This window comes from Panthera tigris, chromosome A3 (genome assembly GCF_018350195.1).
Source record: "Panthera tigris isolate Pti1 chromosome A3, P.tigris_Pti1_mat1.1, whole genome shotgun sequence".
Classification (NCBI taxonomy): Eukaryota; Metazoa; Chordata; class Mammalia; order Carnivora; family Felidae; genus Panthera; species Panthera tigris.
In genome coordinates this window covers 57,877,568-57,899,207 of record NC_056662.1, presented here as the reverse complement: position 1 = coordinate 57,899,207, position 21,640 = coordinate 57,877,568, and the positions used below count along the sequence as shown (strand labels likewise).

The 21,640-nt window shown below is 40.1% G+C and overlaps 1 protein-coding gene across 45 annotated transcripts in view; it reads left to right on the top strand.

The window, feature by feature from the left end:
- MAP4K4 (mitogen-activated protein kinase kinase kinase kinase 4) overlaps positions 1 to 21,640 on the top strand; it is a 188,219-nt gene that overhangs the window by 126,991 nt on the left and 39,588 nt on the right. For all 45 annotated transcript variants that reach the window (XM_042981104.1, XM_042981105.1, XM_042981125.1 and 42 more), the window contains 4 exons: positions 2,772 to 2,947; positions 5,279 to 5,351; positions 6,867 to 7,077; positions 20,778 to 20,939. In XM_042981104.1, the coding sequence (XP_042837038.1) occupies positions 2,772 to 2,947; positions 5,279 to 5,351; positions 6,867 to 7,077; positions 20,778 to 20,939 (622 nt within the window). The remainder of the gene's footprint in view (positions 1 to 2,771; positions 2,948 to 5,278; positions 5,352 to 6,866; positions 7,078 to 20,777; positions 20,940 to 21,640) is intronic.

Here is a 21,640-nt window from a genome sequence, read left to right as displayed (position 1 = left end):
GACTCTAATTCTGAAGTATGTGAAACATCTCAGTTTCAAGCGTTCTTCTGTTCTGGTTTTGGTCTTTTAGCCATTACTGTGCTCTTTTCTTCTTGGTTGCTCATCTTCTGATGTCCTGTGGTTTTCTTTGCCCATCTGTGGGCTTTACATGCACACACGTGTTTTCACTCTTGTTTCTTTCATACTTCTCCCCGTTCCTCACTGTCTTTACCGACCTTTTGTCTGCTGGCAGGAATTTTCTCATTCTACTTACACTGTCTTTAACCACCTTCAACTCCAGATAACTGAGCTTATCTAGTTCCACTTACCAGTTTTTAGAGAGTTCTTTAAATCTGTACAGTTGTCAAGATTTTAGCCCCACTTGGTCTCTTGTACTGAAGCATGATAGCTGTAGTCATCAATGGTGGGTGGCCAACTTTAGGGAAACCAACTGTGTATTGAGGACATCACCAAGGAGTAAGTTCTGGGGGTGGGGTAACACTACCTAGCTAAATCAAATAATGCTATCTTATTAAAGGGAGTTTATGCTCTGTCTTTAGGGTACCTCACAATTCACAAGTCTTGTCAGCTGGCCCCACTCTGATTATTCTGTCTGTTATTTGCAGTTTGGGATTAACCATTCTGTGTATAATACAGTGATCTAAAGAGGCAGCTGTAGATGGCAACAAATCTTCCTGCTTTCTTACACCACATTTTCTCTAAAGTTGATTAGATGCATTTTCATCCATTTACATCATTGCTGTCATTTTATCCAGGTATTCTGAAAGAATGAGATGATTGCAAACATAGTGTTTTTTTTCCCTTTCTGATTGCTATCTTCCTATCCACCAGTGTAAATTTCTCCTGCTGGTTTTAGAGAAGTGATCAGTGAATTCTCTTCTAGCAGAACTTGACAATTGATTTTAAATTTTTTTAATTTTTTAATTTTTTTTTTTTTTATTTATTTTTGAGACAGAGAGACACAGAGCATGAACGGGAGAGGGTCAGAGATAGAGGGAGACACAGAATCAGAAGCAGGCTCCAGGCTCTGAGCCATCAGCCCAGAGCCCGACGCGGGGCTCGAACTCACGGACCGCGAGATCGTGACCTGAGCTGAAGTCGGACGCTCAACCGACTGAGCTACCTAGGCGCCCCGACAATTGATTTTAAAGAATATATTGTAGATCATTGATTCCCAAATGTTAATTTGTAGACATGGAATGTGAGAATCCCTTTGGAATCTTAATTTAGGGTTCCAACCTCAAAGTGTTTCTTGTTTGTTAGGTCTGAGGAGTGACCCAGGTATTTGTATTTTTAATAAACTCTCAAAGTGGAGTTTATGGGCATTGCATTGGAGTTTAGGAATCTCTGTGTTAGAGCAATTTCCACGACAACTGTGTAGAATCTACCATGTTCCTCACTACACAGAATAAAGAATAAAGAATAAAGACCACAGAATAAAGTCACAACCTTGCTGTGTGACTTTGAGGACCCTTCTCTGAGCTGATTCTGACCTATTTTTCTGTTCTTTTCCACTTTTTATACTAACATCAGAAAACGATTCATTACTCCCTAATACTTTTCTCCCTTTGTTCATGTTGTTCCTTTCACTCTGGAATGGTGGCTTCTCTCTCCCATTTCTAGAGTATCAACTATCCTACTTTTTTATGCTGGCTAACCCCCTGTAGCAGTAGTTCTTTCTTCCTCTGTAAGGTTGAGTACATACCTGCTATTGTGCGTCCATAGATTTCCTCCACTTTATTTCCTATGTGTATTTCTTACAGAGCCTAGCATAAACAAATGTAAATTGAAATGTAAATATTTGTCGAATTGAAAAAAATGGCAAATTTGAATGGAAATACAAGACAATAGAAGTGATTCTTCAAAGTAGTGAAGTAATTAGAAAGAATTGAACGAAAGACTGAACAACTCATTCATTCAACAAAAATTTATTACATACCTCTTGTGGTCTGCCATGCTCAGTGCTGGGCATTGCCGACAAGTTGAAAAGTAGAAATCCGTTCCTGACCTGTACCCCAGCAGGGAGACAAACATAAACATGAAGTGTATAGTCTATTAAATGCAAACAACCTTAGAGGAAAGCCTTCTAATTTTGGGCATGTAGGGTGGAGTGTTGCCAAGGAAAGCCTTACCTAAGGAGACCATATCTTATCTTAGTCTCAAAAGATAGGATAGGTAAGTGTCTTGGCCAAGGCCATGGATAGGGGTCATCATGAGCCAGGCATGGAGGAAAGGGGAAAAGTAGAAGTAGCTAGTAGGGTAAATGTTTGTGACAGAGTCCTTGCCCTCCTCAGAGCTATTATGTATTTCTGTCTCTGTACATTAAGCATAGAGAACTGATCGAAATACCGTATTAACAGGTTCAAGAGCCAAAGCATTTGGTCATTTACCAGCTCCTTATCTTTGTGTCCATCCTTGTCTTCCAGGTTCCAGACATCTACTATCCTGTCTGCCTTCATTTTCACAAAAACCCCTGTGATTAAATGACTAATAAACAACATTACATTTAAACCTAGTTCATTTAAAGCTGACTGCTTTCAGAGCTCTCTGTGGTGTATTGGTGGTGGTGTGGTATAATTCTTAAACCGTGTTTAAGTGATGCTCCTTATCCACAATGGTCCTGGGTTCCTCATACTTTCCCTGTGCATTTGCAGAATGTTCACAGTGAATTATGAAGCTCTTGTATGTTTTCAGACTAATAATTTACTGATATTTTGGAGCTTTGCTCTTTGCAGTAGAAATTCGATGATCTTTTTTACTTTCTCTTACAGGTCAAAGAAATTTTTTAGTTTTATAGAAGGGTGCCTGGTGAAGAATTACATGCAGCGGCCCTCCACCGAGCAGCTTTTGAAACATCCTTTTATAAGGGATCAGCCAAATGAAAGGCAAGTTAGAATCCAGCTTAAGGACCACATAGACCGGACCAGAAAGAAGAGAGGAGAGAAAGGTATTAATCTGTTTTTATTTTCATCTTAAGAAAAAAAATATTTGAGGTTTTTGCCCACCAGAATAGGCTACTCCTTTTCCACCCAGGAGTTTGTGCTCCCTTGGCCGGTGCTGGCATAGTTTGTCTCTGCTCTGCGGGTCAGCCATGAGCCTCAGGGCCAGCCCGACTCAGGTGGAGTAGACCGGAGCTGCATGCTATGTCACCAAGCTGACACCAGATAAACCGCCACTGTGGCTGGTCAGCATGAAGGGATGTTTCTCTTGTTCCTCCTCAGGAACATGTCTTTGTTGCTGCTCTTTTTACTTCATTATGTGCATTTGCATTCTGAATAAGTCACTCAAGGTTTATTGAGCACCAGCTGCGAACGTCACCATCCGTGTGTTCATTGCATGTCTCTCCTACTTGAGAACCCTCTGGGTTTCTTACTGCTTTACTCTGTGCAGGTGGTGTGGCCAGGCCTGGGCCACATGTGTGCCTGACTACTTTTCTGTCACCATAGCACAATGTGAACATGTTAATTATTTAATGTTTCTTTCTGTTCCTGGTGTCTTGGTTTTATATCTCTGTGTGGTCTGTATCTACCTGTCCGGAGCACCATCTGTCTCCTTGCTGTCCAGCAAGATGGAGCCCAGGCTTCTCCACCGTCTTCCACCTTCACCGAGGCCTCCAGCTCACATTGATCTTTCTGTTTTATGAATTCTTATCATAACTTTACAGAACATTTGATAACTGGCATCTTGACGGTGAATTTTTTTGACGTTCAAATTTCAAGGCCAAAAGAGAAACTAAGAAGAGCAAGTTCAAGGCAGTAAAATGACTTGGTCACAGTCCTCTTTGGAGGTCTGTAGTGAGCTTTTTACATGTTCTTTTCAGTCTTCAGAGCTACATTATCAGCGATGCTCACAACTACTTTTGGTCCTCTGATATATTCAGTTATAAAAGTAATTAAGTTTGGTATGTTAAGCTATGCAGTTACAATAAGTGAACTGAAATTTGAAAACAAAGCTTTTTTGGGGGTGGGAGAGGGAGGTTATTTGTATATTGAGTCATTTTCCCAGTATGTACTTTCTTAATAATAGCTCACCGTCATGGAGCATTTGCTCCGTGCCAGGCGTTTTCTGAGCACTCCGCCTGGACTCTCGTGCACATTTGTGGATGGGAATTATGGAGCACTTTATCTTCATTTCTTTATTTTCAAGTTACATTCATTTACCTTTCAGATACCCTCAGCCTCTTGTCAATAATTAATAGTTCATAGTACCAAATTGTAAACATAACAGAGTACTACTTAAAGGAGTCTAAAAGATTACTTAGGTTAGAATTTCCTTTGGAAGCTAACCTGTTTTTATGTTCTTTAAAATTATACAGTTTTGATGGTCTTCTCAGTGAAAAGAACTAATGTTGTATATATAGATTGATGAATCTGTAGATATGTGTATCTAGAATTATATATAATATAGACTGACCCCATTTTAAGTTCTCAGAACTGTTTTTCTTACCGAGATACTGATTTCCAACTCCTGTGTCTCTGAAAAAAGTTAGAAATGTGGTTTTTGTTTGCAAATAGACTTGTTTTACACATCTCTTCAACCTTTCTAGTTTTGATTGCTCTCTGGAGTGAAATTGTTCACTCAAAGTTTAGGTACTGACCTTAAGTACAAGGTCTGTTACTTGGGGTGACGTAGTATAAAACCTGCTGATGTGAAAACAGGTTGCTCATGTTGACATTTTTGCTTGATGTGGTGAAAGAGCACCTTCTCTCTCCTCCTCTTGCTGTATTGTTTTTGCACCGATTTTTCCCTGGCTTCACCTTTGTAATATGTGGGGACATTGGATTTTGTCTCTCAATGCCCCAAGTACTTCCTGTAGTTCACTCATCAGTCCCGCAGACCTTTCTCTCTGCTGCACTCTGAGTGGCTCCCTGAGTGCCAACAGTAAACAGATGACATCTCCTAGTTGCCTTGGTTTGGGCAGTTAATCTCTTTCTTTAGCCTTTTGGCATCAATGGGATTTTGCCAATTTGCTGATGCATTGGAGTCACTTTTCTTGAGTGTCAAGAGCTTGAGCACCCCTCTCACAGCCCTGTACCCCCTCACCAGTGTATCCCATAAGGGACTGTCTTGAATACAGTGAAATCTGCTCTTCCATGGGGAGTAAGGGTGGCCCAGGGAATTGGGTGTCACCCCCCTCCTTCCCCAGGTACTCCATATACATTATCATTTTCATAAAGAACGTATCGTTTATTTTCTGCCATAGTGCTCTTAGAGATGTTTGCATGTACATCCATGTGTCATGATTTGTGAACTGTTCCATTTATCTTGTCCTTTATAGATGAAACCGAATATGAGTACAGCGGGAGTGAGGAAGAAGAGGAGGAAGTGCCTGAGCAGGAAGGAGAGCCAAGGTAATAATGATGAAGCCACTGTTCAGCTTCCTGCTTTATGAAGAGGTTGTTTCATGCTAATGCCAGGATTTCAAAAGATGCCTGCGTAGTTCAAAGAAATCTTAAAGTACTTTGAAAGTACCTTAATCTCTTCATTCTTCTTCATTCTTCAAAAGATTCTTATGAACACTTTTCCCCCTCTGGATTCTCTTATTCATTGGTGCTTTACCAAGATTGCACCGTTTCCCCTCCCCCAGTTATTTGGAAATGTAGAGTGTTGTGTTTGGTTCTGAGGAAAGGGATCTTGCCGCTGGCACTTACTGCTCCAGAAGGCATGGATGGTAAATGCTGTGCTGCATATTAAATAGTCCTACCCACAAAGAACTGTCCTACTCATGGGCCAGTAGGGCCTCCATTGAAAAACACTGCAGTCTTTCCTAAAATGTTTTCTGTTTTGTTTTGTTTTGCTTTCCCACAAGTGTGGTTACCAGTCTTGCATTTTTTCTACGAGTGTATATAATGTCCTGACCCATCTACTAGTCTATGTTTTGGTTACCTGTGGCTTCCCAAGTTACAGTGAAGCAGAAGGTTGAAGGTTTGGTAGTATGAACCTTATAGTAACTATTAAAGGAATATGAGATTTTGAAATTTTAATAATGGTCTTGCCTGGCAGTCCTTTGTGCTTTAGCCACACAAAACTTACTGAACAAAAGGAGGCTGGAAGGGCGTGTTGAGAGACCTGTGGGGACCCATGTGTGGGCGGTGGGGGTTTGAAGAGAGCACATGAAGAGATGAGAAAATCTTTTGATAAAACTCCGTAATATCCTTTTCTTCATACATAGGAGAATGTTTTTAATCCATCTGAGACTAAATATTTTCTAGTAATTTGAATCGATTTCATGAGAAATATAATTGTTTTGGATAGGAGTATGATAGAAGGAGAGAGTGGTTTCAGGAGATTGATTTGCCATGTTATTTCTGGGCATTGGAAGTAGAGTGGTGGCTCTCAGCAGGGAGACCAGCTAGGAATGATGTTGTTTATCTCCCAGTGGCTCATTCTTGAGACCCACTTGGGCTCAGCTGCTTACTCTGGAAATAGGCAGTGGGAGGGCATACGTGACAAGACTTAGTGGACCAGAAGAAGAAGGGAAGGGTAGTCCTGAAGATTACTCTGATCATTCTATTGTGGTAGACTCAGAACGTGATGTTGCTTTTATTGGTGGGAAATAAGGTGGTCAGAGAGGGGTAATGAAGTGGGAGAAGAGGATTTCAACTTTCCTTTTATAGAGTTTGAGTTGATGTGAGAATCCGAAGTTAGAGATGTCTTGTCATGCAGACATCCCGGACAGAAACAGATAAAGGATGTAATACTATTGAGTTGTAGATACAGTTATTCCCATGTTTAGTTGAGTCCCAGGGTGGAAGGAACTCATTAAGAGGATGAATGAGAAATGGAATAGCGTGCTGAGGCCGCTGTCTCATCCGGAGGGCAGAGTGATCTGTGAGTACTCCTGAAAGCTCTGCCTTTTCCTACAGCTCCATTGTCAACGTGCCTGGTGAGTCGACGCTTCGTAGGGATTTCTTGAGACTGCAACAGGAGAACAAGGAACGTTCCGAGGCTCTTCGGAGACAGCAGCTACTGCAGGAGCAACAGCTCCGGGAGCAAGAAGAATATAAAAGGCAGCTGCTGGCAGAGAGGCAGAAACGGATTGAGCAGCAGAAAGAACAGAGGCGGAGGCTGGAAGAGGTAGGAAGAGGGAAATGTCCAGTGGGTATTCTCTTTCTTTATTCACACTGGTAGCCAGACACTCAAAGGAATGTTTTCTGTAGCCTCCTGATGTGATACCTTTCCCCTGGCTTAGCTAGTCAGGTAACCTCAGAAGGAAGGCTTCTGTCTATGGTTTTGGACTGTCAGGTCTTCACATTCCTTGAGGTCTTTGAAATGTTTTCCTTGCTTGTAAAAACTGAAGGACCTGCCCCACCATTGTGCTAGATGCAGAGCAGCAGGGTCCCAGAGACCGCATCATACCAGTTCTGGAAAGGCTGTTTCTGTTTATGGTTTAAGTTGGCCAGCTCAAGCTTGACCTGACTTAGTTTCTTCTCTTGGCTTCTGGATCTAAGTTCATGTGTACATATTTTTTTGAAACTTCAGACTTTTTCACAGGAAAAACATTTTTTTTGGTACAGACACCTTAACTTTAGTTTTTTATAAATGCCTTAACTTTAGGCACACACTATAATAAGGGATGAAAAAAAGAATTACATTGGGTATAATACAAATGCTGTTCTGTAATCTAATTGTTATCTAGTGAGATTAATTATATCCTGTGATAGGGAAATACATTTTGTACTACCTGCTGCTCATTTAATTCATTAATACTAAGCACCACTGGTGATGTGGTTACCCACAACTTGTTCGTTTGTAATTCATAGAAGTGTTATTTCTCTTTCACTTGGGGCTCAAAGAAACTTTTGATTTTATTTTCCTAACTACCTTTCATAATATGTCTCACAGCTCCAAGTTTCTCATTCATAATAGTACAACTCCCAGTTTCTCATTCATAGTAGTCTCCACTTAATGCATACACCTTATCGCTTCACGTTTCTTATGGCAGAAAAAGAACCCAAAACAACAAAAAAGCCCTGTATTGATACTAAACAGTGGAATTTAATTTAGATAACAGCACATATTACACAAGTTAGTTAGGAGTGTATTTGGGTTGGGGGGAATCTTTGTTTTGTGTGTTTTATAGTCTGAATTCTGCAAAACTTATACTTTTACCTGAGTTAGAAAACCAGTGTCTGTCTAGCTAAGGAGAATGGAAATGTTCAGCCTGGGCTTGCAGAAAAAAACATAGGACATAACCTTCCTCTGTAGGAGGGACAATATTGCTGTTTGTGTAACTCTTTTTGTGGCTTTTTTGCAAACTCTTTTGTAGTATTTTTAAGACTTTCTCCATGTTCTTTGAACATAACAGAAACCCAGAGTAGTCCAGGGTTTTTCAAGGTTGCCTGTTGACCATGGACTTCGTATATGAGAATGCTTGAGTTTTGAGGCTCAATTTCCAATTGTGTCTTTATGCGACATTCTCCACTGTCCATTTAAATCCTGGGCTCTACTTTCCCTGAGGACACGATACAGGTTAGTTTGGTGGTTTGTAACTTTAGCTCCAGCCCATTTGTAACACAGAATTTGCTACAGAAATTGCTTTCGGGCCAAGTGGTAGTGAGACAAGTGTTCGTTATCCAGCCTCTGTGCCCAGTAGGGAGTGAGGATTACAAAGTGAAGACCAGCACTGGCTAGAGGAGAGACACTAAAGTTTTACAGCCATTTTGTTTTATTAGTTAAAATAAAGACTTGAGGATTAAGGATGTCTGCTAAGTGAGAACTTTGCACTTTACTTGCTTTAATTAGCCATTTAATTTCAGCTTCTTAGTAAAAGTTCAAACTCACAGTCACCTCTTGGCACCTCTTAATCAGAAAAGATGGAGCTAGGTATGAAACAGGGCACATTTGCATGAATAGAATCCACTGATTTGGATTCTTGGTAATCTAGCTCCTTTTTTCTAGCCCAGGGTAATTAAGCATTGTCTATACTCTAGGTCCCAGAAGGTAATTTGGGAATATTTGAGCCCATAAATGATTTGTAGCCCTTTATTGGCATTAAACCTTCAATCAGAACTGTGTGGGGAATAGGGATTCCTTTTGTTATTAACAAAGTAGGTAAAGATGGTTAGCCTCAGTCATAAGATAAATGACAGTTAAAACTGAAAGGAGATGACAACTATCTGGCAATGACTGGCAAAAAGAAATGGCCCAAGAGTCGAGGTTGTAGGGAAACTGAGTATAGGTTTTCCTTTCTATGCAACTGCCATAAGATCAGGCTTATTGGTGCTAAGGACTCCTGTCACACCACCATTTCTATTTCTGAGCTCTCTTTGCAGGTTAGTGCTTTTGCCCTGCGTAAGTTCTTCATCTTTAAGAAATCTGTATGTGTATATACTCCACTCTTCCTTTGCTCCTTGTAATGTGCTGATAGGATCTCTCTCCTTTGTTTTCCTCTGCTTCCTCTTCCTTGGCTTCTGCATGAACTGGAGATCTTAGAAGCCCTTGCAGATATTTTTGAGTCTTGTCTCTCAGTTTTGCTGACAATGAGGTTTCTGTTTCTGTTTTCCATTTTCCTTGTTGCTTTTGGATGGTCCCAGGCTAAAAAGGGGAGAATGCTGAGCTCAGGCAGCCAAGTTTGTACTGGCAGCTTCGTCCACTCCTTTTCTGGACCTCACAGCTCCTCTAGTGTTTGACTTTGCTCCTTAGTCTTTCTCATCAGGATCCACTCAGGGTTTTCTCCGCTTACTCTAAGTATTTCATCCATATTCAAGACCCCGTGTGGTAATGACCCAGCCTCAAAAATTTTAATATTACCATTTACTTTTCATATTTAGATGCATCATCACACCTCTGGCTCAAATAGAATTGTTGCCTCTAGCTCATTTTTTTTCCCCATAAAAATTGTTCACAGGCCAGCTTTTTCTTCCATTCTTTCTTTTCTTTTTTTTTTTCTTTGAGCACAAATGAATATTTGATTGTATTGTTGTCTTATCCTAATGGTTTGTGCTCTCTTTGCATTGAGTCTGGATTTGGTACCTATTAACTATGTCTTCCTACTCCCACCACATCCACATATTTGATTAGCATGTTTTCTCATTCTTCATCTAATTTTAATACAAATATGAAGAGAACATCTGATCAGCAGTCTAAGTTAAGATTGCCATGTTAGTTGGTGTACTTCAGATGTTTTTTGAACCTGTTACATATTTCACTAAGTTTCCGTTTGCTAGTAGATACTTCTTCATTTCGACCTCAAGAAAACTTACCTAATTATTGGTAAAAGCAAGATACATTTGTCTGTGTTTGGTGTGCTACTTTAGTAAACTTCAGAAAAAGGAAATTTCTTAGAGAAGATTTGTTTTTTAGCAGGACTTTGGTGCCATCAGCACATTCTCGTTTTGTTTTTTTTGTTTTTTTAATATGCATAATTGATTATTTTAGTATGGAAGAGTCACAATCAAACTTCTCAGTTAAGGTTAGAATTTATCCTTTCCTTTAGAAAAAAGAAAAAGACAACAAACCAATTTCCTTTCTCTCCAGTCTTCCCCTTTGGGAAGATGACCGCAGTGCCTATGCTCTGTAGACTTTTTAGGCCCTGGAGGTGTAGCTGTCACTTGGTGATTTGGGCTGCCTCGAGTTGGGGGTAAATGTTAGTGTCAGCCCCAGCGGTCTCTTTGCTTTTTCTTCCACCAAGAGGACACATGGTTATATTCATTCCCGTCATTTCTACAAATTTCAAAGTGACTAAAATCTTAGAGGGGTGGGTGAAAGTGGAAGAAATTAAAGATAAAGGAAAGCAAGAGAAAAACAGTTTTTCTGTGTGAAGTGAGATCAGTACTGAAGCTGAATTATAACACTAGAAAAATGTAAACGTTTCTAAGAAAAAAAGTTAATAAACTGCCCCATGTATTTGTTGGCTGCGAGATCTTGGAAGGAAGGCATGGTGGACTCCTTTACCCCAACCGGATCTTCACATATCTTAAAGGAATAGGAACCATTTCCTCACCCCACTTTGCTTACATGAAGGCCTTTGTTTGGCAGATCATGATTGTCTCCCATCACAAGTACATATTAGCACAGGGCTACCTTTTTTTACATACATGCATCTGGGTGTGCAGGTGCCCCTGTAGCCCACGCCCTGCCTTCTCTGTCAGCAGCTCCATTTTTTTTTGCAGAGGGTAGCTGTCTTGTCTTTCAGCCTCCTTATAAGTTCTCACATGTTCTTTTGACATCCTAGTCTAGCATCTGGTTATATTTACAGTTAAATTTTGTAAGAGTTAGCTTAATTCACCAAATGTTGCTTGTTGCCTAAAGATGGGGAAGAGTTGTCTTTGGGGAGAAGCAAATAATTTTTCTACTAAGGCCTCATCAGAACTGGCAGGAAAAAAAACCTCAAGGATTGGTGGTGGTATGTTTGTGGAGTAACATGACCCCGGAAGTGCTTGGAAATGGCTGAATGTGAAAACCAGACTGGTTTATTAAAGTCCGTTAGTTTCTACAACAGTAAGTCCAGTGAAGTGTGTTTAAATGGACCTCACCATTATCAACGTGATCTATTTAGAAAAGTTTTTAGAATTGTGAGATGAAAGCATTACTTTTAAGTACCAAACTAGAAAGGGAGCCTAATTAAAGCATAGCTGGAAAAGTACATATTTACTTGGGCATGCTTGGGAAAATTTAAATAATAAGGAATTCTCTTTATAATTTGAGAGATGTAGAAATCACTTTATAGCATCATGCAGTTTTTTAGTTTCTTTGATTTTGTTTTCAAAGAGTGATTTAAGAAAATAATGATGACATCAATTTGCAAATGCTTCAAAGGATTATGTCATGTTTTTCATTCTTAGTGGGGTAAGCCTGAAAAGGCATGTTCATTAGAGTTTCGTAGGTTTTGTTATTTGAAATCACAGGCATAAGGTTAATCCAGTATGAATTGATGTTACTTAATTGATGGTTGATGGCATATGTTTTATTTTGGGCTGTTTTCTTTTGAGGTTCTTTTGCAAGAGGCCAGTTTTTCACATTAATCATCTATTAAGGTATATTTACTAAGGGATTTCTTTTAGTTTTAATTGTCTCCCCTCCCTTAAATTAAGAGCCTCTTCTGAGTATAGTGGTTTTTATGGTTCATAGTTTAAATTCTTGCTCTTAGTCCAATTTACAGTTTCAAATGTTAGAGCATAATGTGGAAGAAGAAATCAGTAATTGCATTGTTTTTTGCCTTAGCCATCAGTCTTGTCAGCCAGTTGGTTTTCATACCAGGACTTGCTTAGTGGGCCAGTCCTAGGAAATACAGCACTTTCCACATTGTCTTGTTGATTTTTAAAAAGCATGTGACTTATGTTACGTACAAGACTTGGAGGAGAGGGCTCTGTCTAGTTTATCTTTGTATACTCACCATGGTGCTTATTAATATTTCTCAAATGCATGAATCAATCATTTGTAGTCCTACTTGCATCTCTGGAAAGAAGGGACTTGTTCTTGAAATTTATGCCTGTTCTTAAATGGACTTCTGGGTTTGAGATCTCTAATTTGAGTTCCAGAGAGACCTTAGAGAACTTTAAAGGATTTTGTAGACTATTCTGAGGCATAAAAGGTGTGTTGTGTAAAGTACGAGGCACTAACCAAATGTAACAATTCTTGTTTAAGCTTTTATGTACTTTCCAAGTGATCTTGAAAAGATGGCGTTATGATTTGATTGGATCTTGTTGGGACCTAGAGATATGAATGGATTCTTTAGTCCTTTATTACTCTAAACTCTAAATGTTGGAGATAAAATCACAGCAGTTTTTCTCTTGGATGCCGTGTGTTCGGTGTGAGGGTTGGATTCAACCCAAAAAAGTATTTATTGTGATATTTACTACAGAGCAGAAAAGATAAGTGAAACAGGATTCCTGCTCTCAAGGAGCTTATGGTCTTTTGTGTGTGTGTGTGTTGATTTAGCAACCAAGAGTTTCTTTCATAGGAAACAAAAAGCTTTTCGGAGGCTTTCATTTGACAGTTGAGAACATCAGTTGTAGCCTATTCGTGTTTGTAAGATATTTGCTTACTCTTATTTTGTGATGTGCATTTTGAATAAAACTTAAATTTTTTTTTAAATTATGGCAAATAATTACATAATAACCGTTACACTGATTTAGGAAAACAGGTGAAGAAAAATAACATGATGCTTATTACCTCACTTAAAATTTTTTTTAATATTTATTTATTTTGAGAGAGGGGGAGTGCAAGCAGGGGAGGGGCATAAAGAGAGGGGAAGAGAGAGAATCCCAAGTAGGCTCTGCATTATCAGCACAGAGCCTGATGTGAAGCTCGAACTCACAAACCGTGAGAACTTGACCTGAGCCAAAATCTAGAGACGGATGCTTAACCAGCTGAGCCACTCAGGCACCCCAATGCTTACCTCACTTTCGTTGAGAAATCCCAGTGAAGTGACTGAGAAAAATGGTATAAACAAGGACAACGAGAACAAGAAAGGAAACCGAATTGTGGAAGTTAGATAGTACATGGGAGAGTAAAGATTGTAAGAAGGCTAGTACTGCAAATTCTGGAAGAGTCAAAAATGAGAGGCAGCAGGTGGGGCTAACAGCATGTAGATATATGGAGAGTTAGATTCTCCCACCCCAGGCAGCCAGGCTACTCTGTTCCTTCTCCCCTGTGGGAACAGATATAGACTTCCTAGAAAAAGTGAACAACAGAGCCTCAGTATATGAAGAATTCAGGCACAACTGAGTATGTGGAGAGAGAGAGAGAGAGTGAAAACAAGGGCATTAATTGGAAGTCTAAGTATTCACCAGTATGACTGCATGCACACTCACCTCAGCTCCCACAGTGTTGGCGGCCACACTTACTACAGATGCCATCTTCTTTACCTACACCTTCTGCTCAACCCAGGCAGGAGATGGGGAGGATTCTGAGAATACTGCAGAGATTCCTCTCTGGAGATACTGACTAGCCCAAGGGACAAAAAGCGCCAGTGAAATGCCCATGCTGCTTCCCATCATCTTACTGTGAAGCTTAATAGTTACCAACCACTCTCCATAGCCCTTATAATTTCCTTTTTACTGTCTTAAATGTGAATGGACAGCCAAGATTGTGGGCACTGAAAAGAACCTTTAACATGAAAGACAAGTAGAAAAAGAATCTTGAAGGAAATAGTGTAGGGAACAGAAACTATTGCACACACAGACACATGCACATGTGTAGGATCTTAATATCCCTCGAATGAGAAGAACAAATAATATTCATGAAACGATGTTCAGAAACTAAGAATTTTTGAAGCTTTTAAATTTTTTAAAAACTTTTAATTATTTAATTTTGAGAGAGATGGGGGAGGGAGGCAGAAAATCCCAAGCAGGCTCTGCACTGTCAATGCAGACCCCAGTGCAGGGCTCAAACTCAAAAACTGTGAGATTGTGACCTGAGCCAAAATCAAGAGTCAGACCCTTAACTGACCGAACCACCCAGGCGCCTCTGAAAAGTTTTTATAAATTAAAACTCCCAGAACGTTGTGGGGGGCGGGGGGGTTAAGTTTATGATGAACAGAAGAAAAACCAAATCAATTCAGGGGGTTTAACAACCATTTAATTAGATGGTGTAGGAAATAATTACCGTAGGGAGAACTACAGAACTAATTCAAGGAAAGTTTCCAGAGCTAAGAAATACGAATTTCTGTACTGACTGAAAGATGTACTGAGTCTCCTGCACAATGAATGAAAAAAGACCCATACAAAGGTACATATGTCGTCTTGACAGTTCACAATGTCTGGGATGAAAAGAACATCCTAAAAGCCATGGTGGGTGGAGTAGGTAGAGGGTTGGGGTGTGCATGGGTCTTGTACTAAGTATCAGGAATCTGAATGGTCTGAGATTTTCCAGGAGCACCATCAGAAACTAGAAAATGACATAGCTGTGCTTGCAGAAATCTGAGGGAAAATTACTAGCCTGAGTCAAAATTATATGTACCTTGTGAGAGTAAAGGTTCTGTGGCCTGCGAAGTCCCTAAAGCCTTTTGCCTTGTTTTCACTTCTCAGGAAGCTACTGGAGAATGTGTTCCAGCAAATGAGGACGAAAGTGGCAAGGGCTACAGGAAACAGGATCCTGTACAGGAGAGAGTTCAAAAGAATTCCTGGGAAGTTGGTGGCCAAGCATAGGCTGCCTGGAGAGCAAGCAGTCTTGGTTGGTGTAGGGGAAGAAAGGGGTGTGAGAGGTTAAATCTCTAGGAAGAAAGAATGCCTGATTGACTTGACCATATTGGAAGGAGGTCTGTGGTGGTGCAAGAGACTTTACAGATGATTTTGTGATAGACCCATAGAAAACCAGTGAAAGAGACCACAACAACAAAAATAAGGCAATTAATAGCTCCTCCAAACACTAAATTTTGCCTTGAATGTGGTTTTCATTTAATCAGAAATTGTCACATGACTAGACTGGGAACATGGAATGGTGATGTGGATGGATATTCTTTGGGGGAGAAATCAATAGATGGTGTCTAAAGTGGAAATTTTCTTAAAAATAGCTCTTATGAAAGTGTTATTTAAAAATCAGGAGGCAAATACTCCTGAGAAAAACAAAAGGCATTGGAAGTGTTTCTACCTTGGGAATCACGAATTGGGGGTGAGGAGAAATGGGGCACCTTATTTTTGACATACACCTTGTAATTCATTTTGACTTTTTAAAGTACTTCGTACTTTAATTTAAACTTTTTAAATGTACATATGGGAAGTGGGAGAAAGAAAAGAAGGGAAACAAACCACAAGAGACTCTTAAATGCCGGAGAACAAATGGAGGGAGATGGGTGGGGATGGGTTAGATGGGTGATTGGTATCAAGGAGGGCACTTGTGATGAGCACTGAGTGTTATATGTAAGTGATGAATCACTGACTTCTACTTCTGAAACCAGTGTTGCACCTAATGTTAAAATTTAAATTAAAAAAATAAAAATGTTTTTAAATGTAAATAATGTGGAAAAAGCTCCTTGTAAAATCACTTAAAAGTTGCCTCTTAGTAGTAGCATTTAGTTACATGAAAGTAGTCAAGATTTTCTAATGGGCTAGGAGCCCTGCCCTCAGTGTAGTTGGAAACAACCAAGAAAATGGATTGTACATGTCTTACCACTTGGAGGCTTACTCCCTTGAAGGAGAATGAGTGCTTCCACTTTAGAGCCCATGTGACCAGAGGACGTGCACCGAGGTCCTGCCATTTCCTGAAGTCAAGGTGACAACAGCTCAGGAGAGGGGAGATGAGAAGTGGGTCTGGGGAGTGGGTGGCCTGAGATCACACCTGTACTTGGTGCACTGGGGCAGGCAGCAGCTCCAGGTGAGAGGCCTAGCATGTGGAAAGTCAGCTCTGACCCTGGTTCGCTCCCTCTCTGCTTTTCCTCCACAACTTCCGCTTTTCTTCTCTGGAGCTTGCATCTGGAGGCTGGTTTGAGTTGGATGCTAGACCGCATCTGGCTGCCAGCTGTGTGGCGGCTTAGTAGCAGGCTGCTGGTTGGTCGTTTCTCCCAGACCTCAGCATGACAACCTCCAGGGCTCTCCTTGGAGTTGTGTCCCCTCCTGACTCTTTCCTGAAGGAGTCCTTGCTGATGATAGCTGAGGCGTCAGCAGAGATGGGGATGGCTTTGCTTTCATTAAAGTTTTTTGTTGTTGTTGTTGTTGTTGTTTTAGTATAAGAGAGAAACAAGTGCAGGCTATTGCTTTTCTTTCTGTTACTGTGACCTTCAACATCATATGTAAAAATTAAGGAATTTTTAGTAGTTTGCATGGTGTATAAGGAAATGGCAGTAAGCACATCATCTCTACGGCTGTTGTGGGTCTGCATCTCTGTGGTCATGTGGCATTGCTTAGCATAGTGCAGTGGCATGGAGGGTAAAAGAAACTGAAGGCGTATATCTGACGCATATGTCTACTTAACATACCTTTGCACTGAGTATGTATATTATAAAACATGCAGAAATAGCTATCTTAAAAAGGGTGAGCTACAAATACAAGTAAATAAGAGTTGAGTGTTTTTTTCCTAGACTTCACTCGATGGTCTTGTTCACTTCTAGAGACTGCTGATGTAGACACCTACCATGCTAGTTCTTCACTTCTCTCCTCTCTTAATTTCAGTGCATCAGGGCGCCCTCCACAGGATGGTGTGGGGGGCAGATCTTTTGCGGAGGAATGATTCTCTTAGAGTTCATTGCCTATAAGACTTTTTAAACACTTTTTCTCATTGTAGACACCAACTATTGACTTCTTCAAAATAATAACCATTGTAAACTCCACACCATGATGATTTCTGATGCACACTGCCTCCTTCGCACCCCCACCACACATAACTCTGTTCTGACAAGTCAGGAACCTGGGGCTCATAGAGGGGAAGTGGCTTGTAACAGGGAAGCTGAGCAGAATCAGGACCACAACCTCTGTCCCTTGAGACCTTTCACTTGTCTTTCTAGGATTCCATGGTGTGTACTAAAATTTTTCAAAGGACCCCTCTAGCCCATTTTGGCTACTTTTGTTATCTAAAAGTTGTAAAATTCATTGCATAAGGTTCTTTGCCTCTTCTGACCTGTTCATATTAATCCGATATACTTGGAGCCTAAATTCTCTGAAGCTAAGGGGCAATTTTAAGGGCAGTAGATACTGCTTGCCTTTGATTTTGTTTCCCTTTTCTTTGTTTTTCTGTTTTCCTTTTGTCTGACAGATTTGGAGGGAAATTGTTTACATATCTTGTCAGGTAGCTTTCTGTCTTCCTTTGTTGTGATTGTGGGTTCTTATTTTCATCCAGAGGTGAGGCCCTTCTTACCTTGCCTGCCAGGTGTTTGCTAAACCCAATGTATTCTAGCAAGTCATTTCTCTTTTATAAAACCTGAAAGTGTCCTGATTGTTGCCAGCCTTGCCCATGGTTGTTCTCAGAACTAAGCAGTGCTGAGTCTGTAAAAATAGTAAAGTACACAAAACCACTCTCACTCCTCAGGACAGAAACTTCCACAGAGCTTCCATGTTCACCTCTTAGAGGAAAATACTCACAACTGTTTTAAGCTTTAAAACTGATCGAATGAGATTCTTTATGTTTTAGGTTTATTAGAAGGCTTTTTGTTTCATTTTGAATGTCTTTATATTCAATACAGAAGCTCAGAAGATGCTTTCCTTTGGAAGACATGGCTAGTCAGGAATATCTGAAAGAATTAAAGAATTTCTGTTTAAAGCAAAGAAACTTGTTTCCCAATTGGCAAAATATGAGGATTTTTATTACCAGTGTTAGAGAAATGGTTGTATTCTGAGCTTATATTTGTTATAAGTAACGTACTGGTAAAAGCCACTCTCTTCTTTTTGTTCCTGAATGGAAAAAGCAAAAATTGTAAAATAAAAGATCTTAACTTAATTTGCTTTGAAGTAGAAAGGCTCCAGTAACACTGCTTGGATGAGATTCTCAGATTTCTTTCCTCAAGTGTCTGTGTTATATTGCTGGTGAAGTCCTGGGGCAGGGTGAGGTGGTTTTGTGGGTTTTATTTATCAGTAGCTAGTTTAAAAAAAATTTTTTTTTAATGTTCATTTATTATTGAGAGACAGAGAGATACAGAGTGTGAGGAGGAGGGGTAGAGAGAGAGGGAGACACAGAATCTGAAGTAGGCTCCAGGCTCTGAGCTGTTAGCACAGAGCCCAATGCAGGGCTCGAACTCACGAACTGTGAGATCATCACCTGAGCTGAAGTCAGTCGCCTAACCAACTGAGCCACCCAGGCGCCCCTCGGTAGCTAGTTTTTAAAAAGAAAGGCCTCTTTCCTCCCAAGGTGCAGCACAGTGCTCAGGGCCAGGTGCCCTGAATGCAAGCCCCACACCATGGCACATGTGCCTGTATGGGCATTAAGCTAGCAAATGACAGGCAGCAAGTACATTGTATGGGGACAGTGTACATGTTTCAATTTAATAAAGATGCCTTGGCCATTAAAGTTGTAGTTTCTAAACACCAGGACAGGAACTCTTTTATTTCTACGACCCTACCCACACCCATGGGAAACTGTGTGTTTTGTGTGTTGAATTCTAAGAGCAGACATTGCTGGGAAAAAAATAAAGCATGAGGGGCACATGGGTGGCTCAGTCGGTTGAGGTCCAACTTCAGCTTGGGTCATGATCTCACAGTCTCCGTGCTGACAGCTCGGAGCTTGGACCCTCCTTCAGATTCTGTGTCTCCCTCTCTCTGCCCCTAACCCACTCGCATTCTGTTTCTGTCTCTCAAAGATAAATAAACATATAAAAAAATTTTTAAAGAAAAATAACTAAACCATGCAATATATGGAATGAGAGAGGAGATGGGGCCAGAAGCTAACTCAGAACTGTATTGAGAGTAATGGTCATGTAACACTCAGCTGAGAGAGACCAGGTACCAAGAAATCCTCTCTGTGCAAGGGTTCCACATATAAGACATTTCTTTATATTTCTTAGGAAATCATTTTTTTAAGTGTCTACCTTCAGAATGAATGCTTGTGTGTGTGTGTTGGGGGGGGTAGAAATTAATACTCAGACTATAATAAATACCTACTTTTATGCCTATTACAAATATTTATGTCTAATATCCCCAATAACTTTATCCCAAACTTTCTTATTTAATAATCTTAGTGCCATATTGAAGTTTGTGATAATACTGTCAGCTTCCTGTGTCTTGAGAAATTTGATGGGTGTGTATTCTTTAGACCTGTGCTGTCCAGTACAGTAGCCACTAGCCATATATGGCTATTTAAACTTAAGTTAACTTCATTGAAGTAAAATTGAAAAGGAAGTTCCTCAATCGTACTAGTCATATTTTAGGTACTCAGTAGCAACATGTGGCTAGTAGCTACTCTATTGAATAGTACTGAGACAGAACATTTTCATCATCCTGGAGTGTTTTATTAGATGGCCCTAGTCTAGAGGCTAGCATTTTTCATATTTGTGGGAAGAATTGGTTAATTCTATACTTTACACTGTAGAAGTGCCTTATTAACAGATGTCTGGGGCTGGATGAGAAAAGCAGCCAGACAGGTGCCCATTGTGTCCCACTACTCTATACTTAGGGGTTATATAGAACAGCCTGGATTAGGAACGGTTGTTAGAGTAACGGTTGTTACTACCTACCTGCTAGTAGGATGCACATGGTTAATACTACAGGCATTAGAGGCAGAATGGCCCTTCTAGTTTGGGACTTGCTAGCTGGGTGACACTGTGCAAATCACGTGACTCTTCTGAACCTATTTGCTCATCTGTAAAGTAGGATTGAAATACTTATTTCCAGGTTTGTTTTGAAAATTTTATTAGATAAAGGAAATGGAATAAAGAATATCAAACACTGAGCACAGTGCAGGACATATAGTATGCATGTGTGCTGTGGCAGTTTCTTAAATTCATTACTATGAATAATACTGGTAATTCTTATTCTTATTGTTGTCAATTTCTTTTTCCTTTCTTTTTCCTCTTTTTAACTATTTCTTTCCTCTTTGCTTTACTTCCGTTCTCCTTTATTCCTTTGTCTTCTGTCTTTTTCTTCTGATTTAAGGGCCCTGGATAATTCTGTTAGTGATGTGCATGGATAAAGAATTCCCTGTCCTTTAGTTGCGTAGTATAGTGAAGAATGGGGAATTGATATCAAACGAAACCAAACTGTGTAAGGATTCACAGAAGCACCCCACCTTTGACCAATATTTATGAGGAAGCTGGTACATGTGGGGTGGAGGAGCAGTGTGGAAATAACTGGCCAGTCGAGATGGGGTCTGTGAACTTCCCCTCATCAGCACCTACCTGTAAATGGTCAGCAAAGTGTCATGAGAGCAGTAGTTAGAAGATACCTGCTGATTACATATCTTTACTTGCGCAGCAACAAAGGAGAGAACGTGAAGCTAGAAGGCAGCAAGAACGTGAACAGCGAAGGAGAGAACAAGAAGAGAAGAGGCGTCTGGAGGAACTGGAAAGAAGACGTAAAGAAGAAGAAGAGAGGAGACGGGCAGAGGAAGAAAAGAGGAGAGTTGAAAGAGAACAGGTTAGGTCACAAAAGAATGTTCTGACCATGCATATGTGAGGTCATATGTGAGGTTGCTTTGTAGAGTTGGGGGATTTGGGACTCAAAGTACAGACACGTGTGCACGCATGTATGTACACACACACACACACACACACGAACACACACACACACGAACACACACACACACGAACACACACACACATATTCAGGACTTCAGAGGTTTGAAAATGCCGAAGCACAATTGGAAGCACAGCAATAAATTGAATTAATAAATTGAAATTAAAAATGATGGATAAATTTTTACATTTAGAAACCTCTTGAAGTCAGTTGAGTGGTCTCCAACTAGTGTGATGCCCAAAAGATTTCTGAATATTTCTTTTTGGGCTTGGCTTAAATGCTTTGAACCTCAAATATCTGGATGATGATTAGCCTTTTCTTTAATGAACTGAAAAACCAACCACAAGGAATGTTTGAATTATCCAGTGGCTGAATATCATAATAAACATATTTGTATATAACTCAGTATATACCTATGTAGCTTAGAAAAACTAATAACATCGTGGTTTTGTTTAGCCAAAAAAGATGATATTTTGGTAATACTTAGAGCATTTTATTGATGCCAGCTATAGTTGTCTTTAGAAATCTCTGTTCCCTGAATTGACTGTGCTTTTGTGTCTGTGCTGTCAGTGTGAGCCCCTCAGAACCTCTTCACCTCTCAC